At 41.6% G+C, this 14333-nt stretch overlaps 1 protein-coding gene across 2 annotated transcripts in view; it reads left to right on the top strand.

Annotated features, from left to right (window-relative positions):
• The window catches only part of JAKMIP2 (janus kinase and microtubule interacting protein 2), a 109848-nt gene that overhangs the window by 80081 nt on the left and 15434 nt on the right, over positions 1 to 14333 (top strand). For both annotated transcript variants that reach the window (XM_034779267.1, XM_034779268.1), the window contains exons 7-15: positions 2573 to 2713; positions 3977 to 4033; positions 5981 to 6100; positions 7791 to 7919; positions 8743 to 8826; positions 10292 to 10354; positions 11172 to 11270; positions 13486 to 13584; positions 14197 to 14250. In XM_034779267.1, the coding sequence (XP_034635158.1) occupies positions 2573 to 2713; positions 3977 to 4033; positions 5981 to 6100; positions 7791 to 7919; positions 8743 to 8826; positions 10292 to 10354; positions 11172 to 11270; positions 13486 to 13584; positions 14197 to 14250 (846 nt within the window). The remainder of the gene's footprint in view (positions 1 to 2572; positions 2714 to 3976; positions 4034 to 5980; positions 6101 to 7790; positions 7920 to 8742; positions 8827 to 10291; positions 10355 to 11171; positions 11271 to 13485; positions 13585 to 14196; positions 14251 to 14333) is intronic.

Here is a 14333-nt window from a genome sequence, read left to right as displayed (position 1 = left end):
TTTATTTACCTGCTGACGCGGCAGGTTCGGCCGATCGCGGCCCCCACTGGCCGCGGTTCGCCGTCCTGGGCCAATGGGGGTGGTGAGAAGTGGCGCAGGCCGAGGGATGTGCTGGCTGCAGCTTCCCGCTGCCCCCATTGGCCCAGGATGGCGAACTGCGGCCAGTGGGAGCCGGGATCAGCCGAACCTGCCGCATCAGCAGGTAAATAAACTGGCCCGGCCCGCTAGGGTGCTTACCCTGGCGAGCCGCGTGCCAAACGTTGCCAACCCCGATCTATGGCTACAGCTTGGAATAGTGCAGCCGGGTGCTGAGCAGCTTTGCCCCACATAGCATTTGCTAACGTATCTCATCCCTGATTTGTGATTTCCACTGCACATCGCTTGAGCAGGCTGGTTGCTTTTCCATGTGGCTGCTGCTCCACTGGTGATTAGGATGAGACTATCAGATTCATTTTAATTTCTTCTGCAAGCAGGGATTTGACATCCAGCTTAACAGAGGTTAAAGTTACAGGGTTAATCTACCCTAAGACTGTGTAACCAATCCATGTCCTGCAAACAGACAAAATTAGTGTTGACACTACAGACATTACAACACTTGTTCTACAGCTCTACAGACTTCTACCGCTTCCACTCAAAGAATTCTCCCTCGTGCTTTCTGTGCGCCAGTCACTAGAGGGCAACATCACATGTATCTAGATAGCAGGGCTGTCGATTAATCACAGTTAACTCATGCGATTAACTCAAAAAAATTAATCACAAAAAAAAATGTAATTGCAATTAACTGCATTGTTAATAGAATACCAATTGAAATTTATTAAATATTTTGGGATGTTTTTCTACATTTTCAAATATATTGATTTCTATTGCAACACAGAATACAAAGTGTACAGGGCTCACTTTATATTATTATTTTTATTACAAACATTTGCACTGTAAAATGATAAAACAAGAAATAGTATTTTTCAGTTCACCTCAGACAAGTACTGCAATGCAATCTCTTTATCATGAAAGTGTAACTACAAATGTAGATTTTTTTTGTTACATAACATCACTCAAAAGCAAAACAATGTAAAACTTTAGAGCCTATAAGTCCACTCTGTCCTACTTCTTGTTCAGCTAATCGCTAAGACAAACAAGTTTGTTTACATTTACATGAGATGCTGCTGACAGCTTCTTACTTACAGTGTCACCTGAATGCAAGAACAGGCGTTCACATGGCCCTTTTTTAGCCGGCGTTGCAAGGTATTTATATGCCAGATATGCTAAACATTCGTATGCCCCTTCATGCTTCAGCCACCATTCCAGAGGACATGCTTCCATGATGATGTTCATTAAAAAAATAGTGCATTAATTAAATTTGTGACTGAACTCCTTGGGGAAGAATTATATGTCCCCTGCTCTGTTTTACCTGCATTCTGCGATATATTTCATGTTATAGCAGTCTCGGATGATGACCCAGCACATGTTGTTTGGTTTACGAACATTGTCACTGCAGATTTGACAAAATGCAAAGAAGGTACCAATGTGAGATTTCTAAAAATAGCTACAGCACTGGACCCAAGTTTCAAGAATCTGAAGTGCCTTCCAAAATCTGAAAGGAACGAGGTGTGGAACATGCTTGCAGAAGTCTTAAAAGATTAACACTCAGATGCGGAAACTACAGAACCCAAACCACCAAGAAAGAAAATCAACCTTCTGCTGGTGGCATCTAACTCAGATGATGAAAATGACCATGTGTCGGTCAGCTCAGCTTTGGATCGTTATCAAACAGAACCCGTCATCAGCATGGACACGTCTTCTGGAATGGTGGTTGAAGCATGAAGGGACATATGAATCTTTAGCGCATCTGGCACATAAATATTTGCGACGCTGGCTACAACAGTGCAATGCAAATGCCTGTTCTTACTTTCAGGTGACATTCTAAACAAGACGTGGGCAGCATTATCTCCTGCAAATTGTAACCAAACTTGTCTGAGTGATTGACTGAAGTAGGCCTGAATGGACTTGTAGGCTCTAAGTTTTACATTGTTTTATTTTTGAATGTAGTTGTTTTTGTACATAATTCTACATCTGTAAGTTCAACTTTCATGATAACAAGATTGCACTACAGTACTTGTATTAGGTGAATTGAAAAATACTATTTCTTTTGTTTTTTACCATGCAAATATTTGTAATCCAAAATAAATATAAAGTATGCTTTGTATTCTGTGTTGTAATTGAAATCAACATATTTGAAAATGTAGAAAACATCCAAAAATATTTAAATAAATGGTATTCTATTATTGTTTAACAGCGTGATTAATCACAATTAATTTTTTAATTCCTTGACAGCCCTACTAGATATTCTCATGCAGAATAAATTACAACTTAACTGCCTGACATTCTCTCTTTTTTACAATTAAGGGATGGTAAAGAGTAGTAATGTCATGACAATTTTGCAACTGATGCAGATTTAAAAGAACATGAAAACATTGCCTGATTTTTTTATTCCAAAAGGGGGGATTTTAAAATACTGACTTTCACTTTATCTTCCTTTCTTTCTATATATATATTTTTTTTGTCTTCTACACAGAGAGAAAAAATGACATCACACCCTCCATTGAAAAAATTAAAATCTCTCAATGACTTAGATCAAGCTAACGAAGAGCAAGAAACTGAGTTTTTAAAGCTTCAAGTTATAGAACAACAGAACATAATTGATGAGTTAACAAGGGTATGTCTAGCCCATCAAGAAGTAAAAGCAGTCATATCTAACTGGCATCTTCATCTCATAACAGACAGGATTTGAGTGGTAAAATTTTAATAAGAAGAATGCTTTATTGTATCTAGGATCTGAATTTTAAAATCCAGTCTCAGAGTGCAGTTTTGTGGGTGCAATTATGTGTGGGCACAGTTTGTGTCATTTTGTAGATATGTGTAATCCAGCCATCAGATGTCTAAATGACAATTAGCTGTAAGAAAAAATTAGTTGCAAGAAAGAAGAATGATGTCTTATTCAAAATCAGGTCCCCAGTGTGTTTCACAAAATGATATCCTAAAAATTTACATGATCAGTAATATAGTTCCAGGATTCAATAAAATAGAAAACAGCAACCCTAAAATATATACACTAGTTGCAGAATTCTTATACAATTAGATATATGCAATATAGTACAGAATACAGATGCAGAGTTCTGTATAGGGAAGAGAGAAAAAATAAGTTTGCAGATGAGAAATAAAGTGACACAGAAAGAGACAGGATTGTTCCAGATTTTGGAAACTGAAGAGGGAGACGGCTTTGTACCCCCAGCAGGAAGACTGGTTTTAACTAAGAAAACAGGGGCCTCTCCCCAGTTTTAGCCTTGCCGAAAGGATACATTCTTCATTGCACTGTTCACCCATTCAGTAATATTGTACATCTGAATCTTGGGTACATCAGTGAGGTTAAGAAGTGCTGATGTTAGAATCCCCTTAATTAGCCCGTGATGTGACATAGAAGCAGATGTTGTTAGACAGTCATTCACTAGTCATTTGGATACAGCTCTTAATGTTCAATGCCCCTTTCCAGGACATTTGCAAGATGATATGAACAAAATCAGATTCCAAAGAAATCTGTTGCATCTTCTAAGACATCCTACTTGGGACACCGACATGAAGTCAACAGTAACACAGCCCAATGACTTTGTGATAGACAGATATCAACGATGCATCTGCAGACAAGGCAAATAGTATACTTCAAGTCTCATGGCCCCGTCCCACTCCCCATGATGACCAGGCCCTGTACAAATTGTTTAACAGAAATGACAGCTACACTACATAAGTAAATAGCTGGAGCTTCTTTTCAGATGTCATCATTTCTGGTCACCCTTTTGACCTTAAATAGCCGTGTTCTGCACAAAGAACTAGATCCTCAGCTTGTGTAAATAAGACTAACTCCATTGAAGTCAACGGAACTATGAGATATTGGATCATATAATTTCTTAACTGTATTTTCCAGGATAGGGAAAAGCTGATTCGTCGCAGGAAGCATAAAAGAAGTTCAAAGCCAATTAAGGTAAGAGGAAAACTAGGCAGTCTTACTGTAATAATGCCAGTGGGCTTTTTGGGAAAACAATCCGTGAAAACCTGAGGAAACAGATGATGTTGGGTTCCAATAAGCTCCCTTAGCAATGGAGTTCAAAGGAATCTGAATTTCTTTGGAAAAGCTTTTCAATCCTATTTTTCCTTTAAAATAATAACATAATTATTTACCACCTGCTTTTCTGTAGATACACCTCTACCTTGATATAACGCTGTCCTCGGGAGCCAAAAAGCTTACCACGTTATAGGTGAAACCACGTTATATCGAACTTGCTTTGATCCGCCGGAGTGCACAGCCCTCTCCCCCCCCCCCCCCCCCGCCCCACCGCCTTATCGTGTTATATCAGAATTTGTGTTATATTGGGTCACGTTATATCGGGGTAGAGGTGTACCAATTTCAGGTCCGGTTGGGATCAGATTTTTGTCCTGAGAAACTCTTCAATCTGTCTGCTGTTAATACTTATACTGTATTAATCCTTATTCACGCAAAACTCCCATTGACTTTAATATTCTTGTGAACTGAAATCCGTGGCTCAGATCCTAAGCAGCACTCAGTTCAGAAAAGAAGAAGGGTGCAGAGGCCTTAAATCATTTGTGGTGCTCTGATCCTCAGTCTAGTCCAGTCTAGTCCAGTCCCTGGAAGAATTTAGAGCAACCCGAGGGATGAGCTAATTTATGCCAGCTGCCGGTGCTTCCATCAGCTGGACTCGGGGAACCCCCAGCCATGTCTCCTGTGCCTTAGAAACTGCTACGTTAGCTCTGTGCCACCAGAGGACTCTCAAGTGGCCAGATTCACCAGGTTAGGGCAACTTTTTTCCACCAGAGTAATGCAAGCCTGTCCTGTCATTCGGCAGAATCAGGCCCAACAAGTCCTAGGGTAAATTGAGGTACTGTCACATAACTTCATTAAGGATGAAGGTTAAGGAATGAGCCCAACATGTCCATGTTTAACTTTATTTCTAAGCAAGCAACCAGAAATTGTACTGCTCAGCAGGGTCTGGCAGCGCTCTTCATTCCAAAAAACATACACATACACAAGGATTTCTCAGTATCTTCAGTTCATCCCTTCTGCATGACTTAAACAGTGGGGATTTATTAGAGGGCTGTAATCTGACAGCATTAGAAGAGAAAAGTGCTGTAGTGCAAGAGTGCATCTTAAATTCCTATTGAGTCATCTGTCTGCATAACTATTCTACTGTGCGTGCCAAGCATCAAATGCTGAAATCAGTACCCAGAAATCCAAACCTGCTGGTTAAGCAGCTCTACCATCCTAGGATGTGACTCCCATTGTTTCTGTGATGTGTTTAATCCAGTCTAGATGGCAGGATATTCAACCTTAACCAAAACACGTAGTGTGAACAGCATTCTCGCTGAGGTAGCAGTTACCACACCAGCTTACTTTCATGTAACTCCACTGACTTACTCAAGATATACAGTGAGAGGAGAATCAGGTTCATCATCTCAGTTCTGCACAACAGGACACCTCTGGTATTGTGGCATTGTCCTTGCAGACAGGACTAAAAGATGGTGGCCTTGCTCTGAACAGCTTTATATAGTAACAACATACGATTCTATTCCCTTCAAATGGGGGTGAAGGCTTCTCTCTTGGGATATTGATACTCTCTGATGCTACATTGTCTGATAGTTTTAGACTACAGGCCAGATGCTCAATTGATGTGAATGAATTAGCACAACTCCACGGACCTTAATACACCCGCTGATGATATGGACCTATGTTTGGTTCCTTTCAGAGGGATCTGGTGTTTGGAAATGCAACTCATGGCTCTTCTTTCATGTCTTGTGGTTCTTTTAAAGTGTCTACCAAAGTGTTTTTGGAACAGGCTAACACTGCCCCATATACAACCCCGTGCTGTTTGCCTCCAAAAGGGGTTCAGAAACCACATGTTCTTCCCTGTTTTAGAGACATATAGTCGATACTGTTTTTGGCTACGATGATGACTCCATGGACTCTGAAACCTCATCCATGGCCTCGTTCAGAACAGACAGAACACCAGCAACCCCAGACGATGACCTGGATGAGGTAAGTATTGGCTATCTCACTATAATTGGAGCTAGATTTTGAAGAGAAATTAGTTCGCAAAACAAGCAGCCAGGGCCTCAAACATTGGGTGTACAATGGGTGCTGAGCTCTTTTGTCAATTAGGCCTCAATTTTGGATATGGAGATCTTGAAAATCTAGCCCTGAGCTCTTTGGAAATCTAGCCCCTAGAGCCTGCAAAAAGCATCACTAAATATGCAAATTATCTGTATTGTTAAGCTTAGGTTTCATTTCTTTTCAATTACTTTGTTGAAAGGTACTTGTAGCTGGTACTAGTCTGGCCAACCAGTTCATCAGTCATGTCCACCAGGCAGGAAACTGAGCCCCGAATCAGTTCCTTTGGGTAGTTCCACAAAACTTGCTTTTCCCAGTTCACCTTGAATGTCCATGGCTCAGTCCTCCCCCATCAGTTTTTCGGAGTCCATAATTCTCTCCAGGCCCTGAAAGTTCCTTAACTGAGATCCCAGCATTGTACTTCCATTAGTAATGAACCACAGACACACTCATGTACTCACACCATGAGCCTCATCAGGGACAGAACACGAGCTTTCTGCACTAAAGGCAGAGAACTTACCACCTAAGCTAAAGTAAAGCTCCTTTACCTGCCTGGTAGTGCAAGACAGGGGAAAATCCACTAGAGGAAGCCATGATCCCATGTACAAACAAGCCCATGCACCACAACATGAATGATGCAGTCATTCCAGAAGGCACCCACAATGGGGCACTGGTTAGTACTTCTTAGGAAAAGGTAGCCAGATAGAAAAACTTCCTATCTGCTCACAGTGCTTCAAGCATTGTGCGGCAGGGTGGATTTTAGAGACAACAAATTTGTTTGAATCTGTATGTCTCATTGCTGATGCAAAAGGTAATGACAGGCCTTGAGCCAGAGTCTACTCTCACTTGCATCTGTGTCAATCTGGAATAATTCCACAGAAGTCAGTGAGCCATATTTACTACCCAGATCCCTCTGGCAAGCACAAGTCAAACTTGGTGCAGGAAGACAGCAATATAATTTGCCAACACCTCCTGCTCTGCCAGGATGTACAGGCCAGAAAGTGGGAGGGGCTAGCTGGGAAGGAGGCAAGGCCAGAGCACCCAGCAGATGTGCTATTCAGTGTATCCCAGCCCCAGCGTGAGTCCAACACTATGCTCCTGGACACGAGGCAATGGCAGTCCCCCTCCAGGAGTGAATCTCTTCTCAGATTTCGCCGCCCTGTCAGCGCATAGAGTAACAAATTGTATTTTCCTGTGCCTGAACGGGTGAGTCAAACCTTCTTAGTGATGTGGAGTTACTCTGGATTGACACCAGTGTCACTGAGAAACGTGGTAGAAATCTACAAAGCCTTGTGATCCTGGTCTGTTTTCCTGACAACTTGCTAAATCTGATATAAAAGTGACTCCAGACCCAGAATGGCCATAATCTGAAATAGATCACCACCACCACGAGTTTCTTTTAGATTAAAAATCCATATATATTTTCTAAATTCCACATCTGTACCACCACTGCAACATGCTCATTACCAATCTGTTTTGACTCAAGCACTTTGGTTGACAATACATGGTAAAGTTGGAAACCTACGTTGGCCACAACAAGCCACATTTTAGGCGCTTCTCTCCTTTGCGATGCTCCTGTGTCTGCTGCTTATACAGCATGTTCTTTCTGTTCATATAGAGTTTAGCAGCAGAAGAATCAGAGCTGCGATTTCGGCAGCTAACAAAGGAATACCAGGCCCTGCAGAGGGCATATGCATTACTGCAGGAGCAGACTGGAGGCATCATAGATGCTGAAAGAGAAGCCAAGGTCAGTCTTTGTCTGGAGGGGCGGGGATGTGTTTAGCTGCAACTAGAAGCCAATGCATACAAACTTCCCAAAGGAAAGATCAAAATGACACGGTTGCTAAATGACAGTTTCACTCATTTTGCAGAACATATTTAAAGGGGCAACATTATTAAAGATGCACACAATGGATGGACCCATAATATACTATTTATCTGCTGAGCCAGGAAAAATGGGTGGTTCTGTACATTGGTACAGACAATTCCCCTTTTTGTGCATCCGAGTGCAGGTTTTTGCAGGCACAAAGGACACCTGTAGGTTTTTGTGGGGTCAAACATTTCATCTTCTTTTGAACTTGCGTTTGAAAGTCTTTAACAGGTGGATGTAGTTATTCTGTTCAAAGTTGCTAATTATCCAGTTTACATTAAATCTTCCAAGATTAAAAGATTTCCCATCTGTAGTGTGGGGATAATATATTTCTCCCACCTTTTTCCTATCTTGTCTATTTAGAAAGCAATCTCTTCAGAGGAGGGACTGCCTCTTGCTGTGGTTTTGTACATTATCTAGCACAGTAGAGCGCTGATCTTGGTTGGTACTACTGTAATACAATGAATAGCAATTATAAGATTTGGGGCCTGATTCTCCACTGCCTAGGCCCTTGTGTCATGATTTATGCCAGTGCAAACCAAGTGTAAAATGGGCATAAAATGCAAACAAGTCAGACTCGTAGTGTTTTACATTCACTTTGTAGGAGGCCAGACTGCTGTGCTCAGTTTCCTATGCATAGAAAATCCAAAAAAAGGTATTTCTGCTTGTTACCATTTAACGGTGTAACTGACTTTAACAGGCACAGGAGCAGCTCCAAGCAGAAGTCCAGAGGTACAAAGCAAAAATAGAAGATCTGGAAACAACTTTGGCACAAAAAGGACAGGTAGATGCTTCGGAGTGGGTATTTTCTTTTGTTGTTTTGGACTGTAGCTAATCTCTGCTTCTGCTCACATATGCATGAATCCAGGCCATCAGAGGTCCTTGGTATAGTATCTTGTTTGCTTCATGAGTTTTGCAGGACAGTAGCACAACAAGCAGTTACTACTGTGGTGTAGCGATCCAGGGCTGGGTTTAGAGTTTTTAGTGCACAGATGAGGATTAGATTACAGTTGTCCTTCAAGAGACCCTGGAGAATTTTTAGTAGTGGTAGCCACTAGCAAAATAAGTGCGTTGTGATCCCACTCCAGCTCAGAGAAAAGATATCAAAGAACACACATCCTTTCTTGTCATGTTGAGAGGCAGAGACATTATTATAAACAATATTTTGCATTGCTATAACAATTTCTGGGTCTGATTTTATCCTGGTATCAAAGTCATTTTATCTCCATCAAAGTCAATGGAGTTACACCAGATTTATATTGACATAACGGAGATCGGACTCTGGCCCTTGATTTTCAGATCTTTACAAAGCCCAATTACAGTTTATTTAAAGTCCTTTATAAATACATATTAATTAAACCTCAAAATCCCAAAGTAGTTGGGGGAGAGGGGGAATCACTACTTCACCCACCATTAAAATGCAGACTTCTGGGTAGAATGTCACATTTGTTTAATACAGGGGTCCCCAACACGGTGCCCACGGACGCCATGGCTCCTGCCGGGGTGTCTAAGTGCGCCTGCGTACTGGCCAGCAGATGAGCATCCGCCGAAATGCCGCCAAGAAGCAGCGTCATCCAGAGGCGTCACCGCCGAAATGCCACCAATTTTTGGCGGCAGTTTTGGCGGCATTTCGGCAGCAACACCTATTGACGTTGCCACTTGTCGGCGGCATTTTGGTGTATGCTCGTCCACTGCCACGGTCCTCCATGGCTCGTCATCTGGCACCCGCCAGACGAAAAAGGTTGGTGACCACTGGCTTAACAGCACACAGGATGACTGCAGAACAACTGAGTACAGGAAATGAACATTGACTATATTTGAAACTGCAGTGGGAATTTAGGTTGGTAGAAGGCTGGGTGGGACAATGAGATTAATACCTGTACTCTTACAAAATGTGCCATAGGAACCACGAGTGCTCATGATCCCATTGTATATCCCAGTACAGTAACAGCACGGCTGTGACTCCATCATGGGGCATTGTTTCTATCCTGGCTCAAAGGGAAGGAGCACCACATTCTAATGAAAAGACTCCATGGGTTCAGAAGCTCTGCTACTAATTTATAGATTAATATATTGTTATGAACATACAGCTACTCTAGATTCTACCTCTCTTAGGTAGAAAAAAAGCCTATCACTGTAATATCCAACACTGCACATTTGTTAATTATGTTCAATTGCACGTGGACTCCCGGGCTAAGCACTGAAATAGGTACTCAATGATTATATAACAGTGTTACTTTACCAAACAGGATTCCCACTGGGTAGAAGATAAACAGCTTTTCATTAAGAGGAACCAGGAGCTTTTGGAAAAGGTAAGCTCTAAGGCCTCAGGTGTTAGAGGGTTTTAGGGGGTACAATATGCATACACATTATGAATGTAGAATTTGGTACTTATGAATGTATTGAATGGTGCGGGCAGACTCTGCTATTCTATTCCTAGATTTAGTCACACAGCTCTTCATATATAGCCCACGCTTGACATGCACAGTCCCTGCAGCAACACCGCTATTCCAAACCTGGGACAGAAACTGCCAATCATGTTACATTATGCTAAGTCTCTACCGTTGCTATGTAAGGCTGGATATTTTGATCCTGTGCTTAAAGAAGTGAAAAAACAGTGCTTCTAGAAATAAACAGCATTCCCTCCTTGTAGCATCAGCACTCTTTACTACGGGATATAAATCGGGAAAATTTGTCAAAAGTGTCTAAGTGACTTAGGAACCTAAGCTCTTGACTTTCAATGGTGCATAGGCTCCTAAATCACTTAAGTGTTTTTGAAAATGTTACTTATAATCTTTTAAACTGAGATTTTCAAAAGTGGTGAGTGAAGTTCCCCCTTCCCACTGAATTTCAGTGGTTTTGGGGTACATATTTCCTTTGAAACTTCCAGCCATTGCATTCTATGAGCTTTATAGATTTTGTTTGTTTTCAAAGTTCATCTGTAAAATAAAGTTTGATCAAGGTAAAACAGCAAGTTTGGAAATATCTTCCTGTTTGGGGTTTTGCACTGTTTGAACCCTCTTAATTCTTTCAGCTGCCAGTTCCGATCTTTGCGTTTTGGTTTGTTTTTGAAACAATCAGTGGTTTTGAAATGGCAGCACAAACCATGAATTCAAATATTTCTACTAGATAGAAAAACAGGAGGCAGACAACAGCCGATTGCAACAGGAGCTGCAGGATGCCAGAGACCAGAATGAACTGCTGGAGTTCCGGAATCTAGAACTTGAAGTAAGAAAGTGCAGTTTATCATTCTCGGATGAACAGTTTGAGTGTCTGACTATAGGTAGAGCAGGGGACTGAGAGTCAGGAGACATAGGTTCTAGTCAGAGGAGACACATGGCAGGGGCACGCGGTGGCACATCCCTCCACCTTCCCCCACCCCCATTTGCTGCTTGGCTTGTACTGAGCATGCTCACATGGACTGAGCCTGCTTAGTAACATCTGCTAAAGCCAGTGCCCTCACTCTGCCCACCCACTATTGGAGGTATGGTTCTAGTCTTGTCTCTATTTCTGATTCACTGTGTAACTTCAAGCTTGTCACTTGACCTCTCTGTGTCTCAGTATCCCAATCTGTAAAACGAGGATAAGGAGTTCCCCAGATAAGAGACGCTATACAAATGCAAATTATTATCATTATTGTTTCACACACAGTAGTGTCAAAACCAGGACAGAGCTTGTGATGTTTTGTTCTGTGCTGGTACAGCGCCTAGCACAATGGGGTCCTGGTCCTTAACTGGCACTACTGCAATACAAATAATAACTAATAAAACAACAACAACAGAGTCTGCAGGCAGAAAGTACCCAGACTAGCCAACCAAGTCCAAGCACTGCCATTTTAGAGGCACTATACCCCCACTCAGGCTATCTCCACTTGATGATCATCTCTTATTATGACTTTAACAAGAGTCACCCAAGTTTATACACTTACTGAAGGGGATACTCTGAAGATGGGTAAGCCACTGAAGTTCAGGTTCAGTGTCACTCGTGGCAAGATGAGGAGGGTGACTCTGAGCCTATTCTGCCCTTTCTATTAGTGTGCCTGGATCTGGGTTTAGTTGTGCTTACTCTGCTTACGGAGTCCAAAAAAACCAGAATCCTGCCTTGCTTTGATTTTCCAGCACTATCCCTGTTTTATTCTTCTACTGTGGTTTTCAAGTAATGTTTAGGGCTTCATTTGCTCACAAATCAAAGCTTGTAGGTATCTCAATCCTTCCCTAACTCCCACAAAGAAGAGTTGTGACAGATCCTTCCTGATAAATCTTGCAGACAGCCTCAGCTGTCAGCTGTGTTTCTGTTTGGTATAAAACTAAATTGACAAATCGCTCAATTAAATGTCCCATAAACTAAAATACGTTTGCAAGTTAAATTTGGGGCCCACTCCACTCCCTCCTATGCATGATTGAAAGACTCATAGAAACCAGATAAGACATCTATATAAAATCTTTTTCCTCTTGGCCTGAGTCCCATAGAGCTGGACAAGTATTGCAAAATATGTTCAGTGAATATTCATACAAATTATTAAATGGATCAATTTGTTGTGTTCATGCTCACTCTGAAATTACTTTCCACAAACGTTATAGTGAATGAGTTTGCAGGGAGGAATATTTGCGGGAACAGCAAATTTTAACAAAATAATGGCGTTATAAATGTGAGTATTCTCACCAGAAACCTGATTCTAGGGCTATGTCTACATAACAGCTGGGAGGGTTCTTCCCAACATGGGTAGACAGATATGCACCAGCTCTACTCAAACTCACTCACTACAAATAGCAACATGGCCACTGCAGAATGGAGGGTGACTCAGGCCAGCCACCTGAGTAGGTACCCAAGGGGTTCGGTGTGACTGTACTTGGGCAGCTCACTCCAGCTGCAGTCTGGGATGCTGGGAGCACACTGCTGTTTTTAGCACCCTAGCTTGAGCAGAGCTAGCGCATGTCTGTCTAGCCATGCTGGGAAGCGCCCTTCCAGCTGCCGTGTAAACATACACTCATCTAATCAGGGGATAGAAACATAACCTGGGATCACACGTCCAACCAAATTAATCAGCACAGCTTGAATTTTGAATATTTTCAGAACCTACAGAACAAGAATTATTCACCACCATTATTTGGCAAATAATTTTGGATCACAAATAAGTCTAATGAGATAATGAGCTGCTCCCAGACAATTTGAAATCAGACAAAAGAGACAAAATCCATCAAATAAATTATTTGCTGCCAAATATTTGCCTGGGTCTAGAATCCCATACCACTTAGCACACTGCATTTTTTTCAGACCTAGCTAAATTATAATGCAATTATTTTTGACTTTTTTATGAGGTAAAGAATTGACACACTGCAAAGCATGATAAACCAGACAGTGAATGTGTTATTTAATCACTAGATGTTCTACATAGCTTATTCATTCTAACACATTCTCCTGTGCATTTCCAATATGTTTAAAGGAAAGAGAAAGACGGTCCCCACCATTTAATCTCCAAATCCACCCATTCTCAGATGGTGTAAGCGCTCTGCAGATCTACTGTATGAAGGAAGGTGTCAAGGTATGTTAACATTACTATAGGCAGAGCTTTCAGCTCCACCTTATTGCCCAACATTTCCCATTATGAGACCCTGTTTTCTGTTGTTTATTACTTTGCCAAACTTTAACCATGTGGCCTGAGTATTAAGTAAGAGCTTGTCTACACAGACACATCCAGCAAAATTAATTAAAGGTATGACTTTGAAGTGGATTAGTTAAACCACATTAAATCCATCTGTGGATGCTGTTATTCAGAATTAAAGTGTCCTTAGTTTGGTTTATCTTAATTCACTTAATTCTAAATGAGGGTGTTCACACAGGGGTTTAATGTGGTTTAACTAATCCACTTCAAAGTCACACTTTTCGTCAATTTGGATTACTTTTCCTGGATGTCCCCATGTAGACAAGCCCTAAGAGTTCAAGATGGCGCAGGGGGAATAGGATCCATACCATATTGGTAATCACTGGTTCCGAGACAGCTGAAATCAGCAGTGTCTGAAAATCATTAATATCTTAGGGCTGACTATTTGCTATTACAAAATGTTTTGTTGATCTCGGTCCTGTACCCAGAGGCCAGATACCACCACCATGATTAAACATGCATCTGACACCTTTATGTTATTCTGTGTTGTAGGATGTCAGCATTCCAGACCTCATAAAGCAGTTAGACATCTTGGGTGACAATGGGGTAAGTCAGAGTCCTGACTAGCTTTCCTGGTAGGCTGATATTTTGTAAAGTAGCACCAGTAAAATTGGAGAAAAGTATGACAG

The sequence above is a fragment of the Trachemys scripta genome, chromosome 8, assembly GCF_013100865.1.
Source record: "Trachemys scripta elegans isolate TJP31775 chromosome 8, CAS_Tse_1.0, whole genome shotgun sequence".
NCBI classification, from domain to species: Eukaryota; Metazoa; Chordata; order Testudines; family Emydidae; genus Trachemys; species Trachemys scripta.
This window is presented reverse-complemented; position numbering and strand designations above follow the sequence as displayed.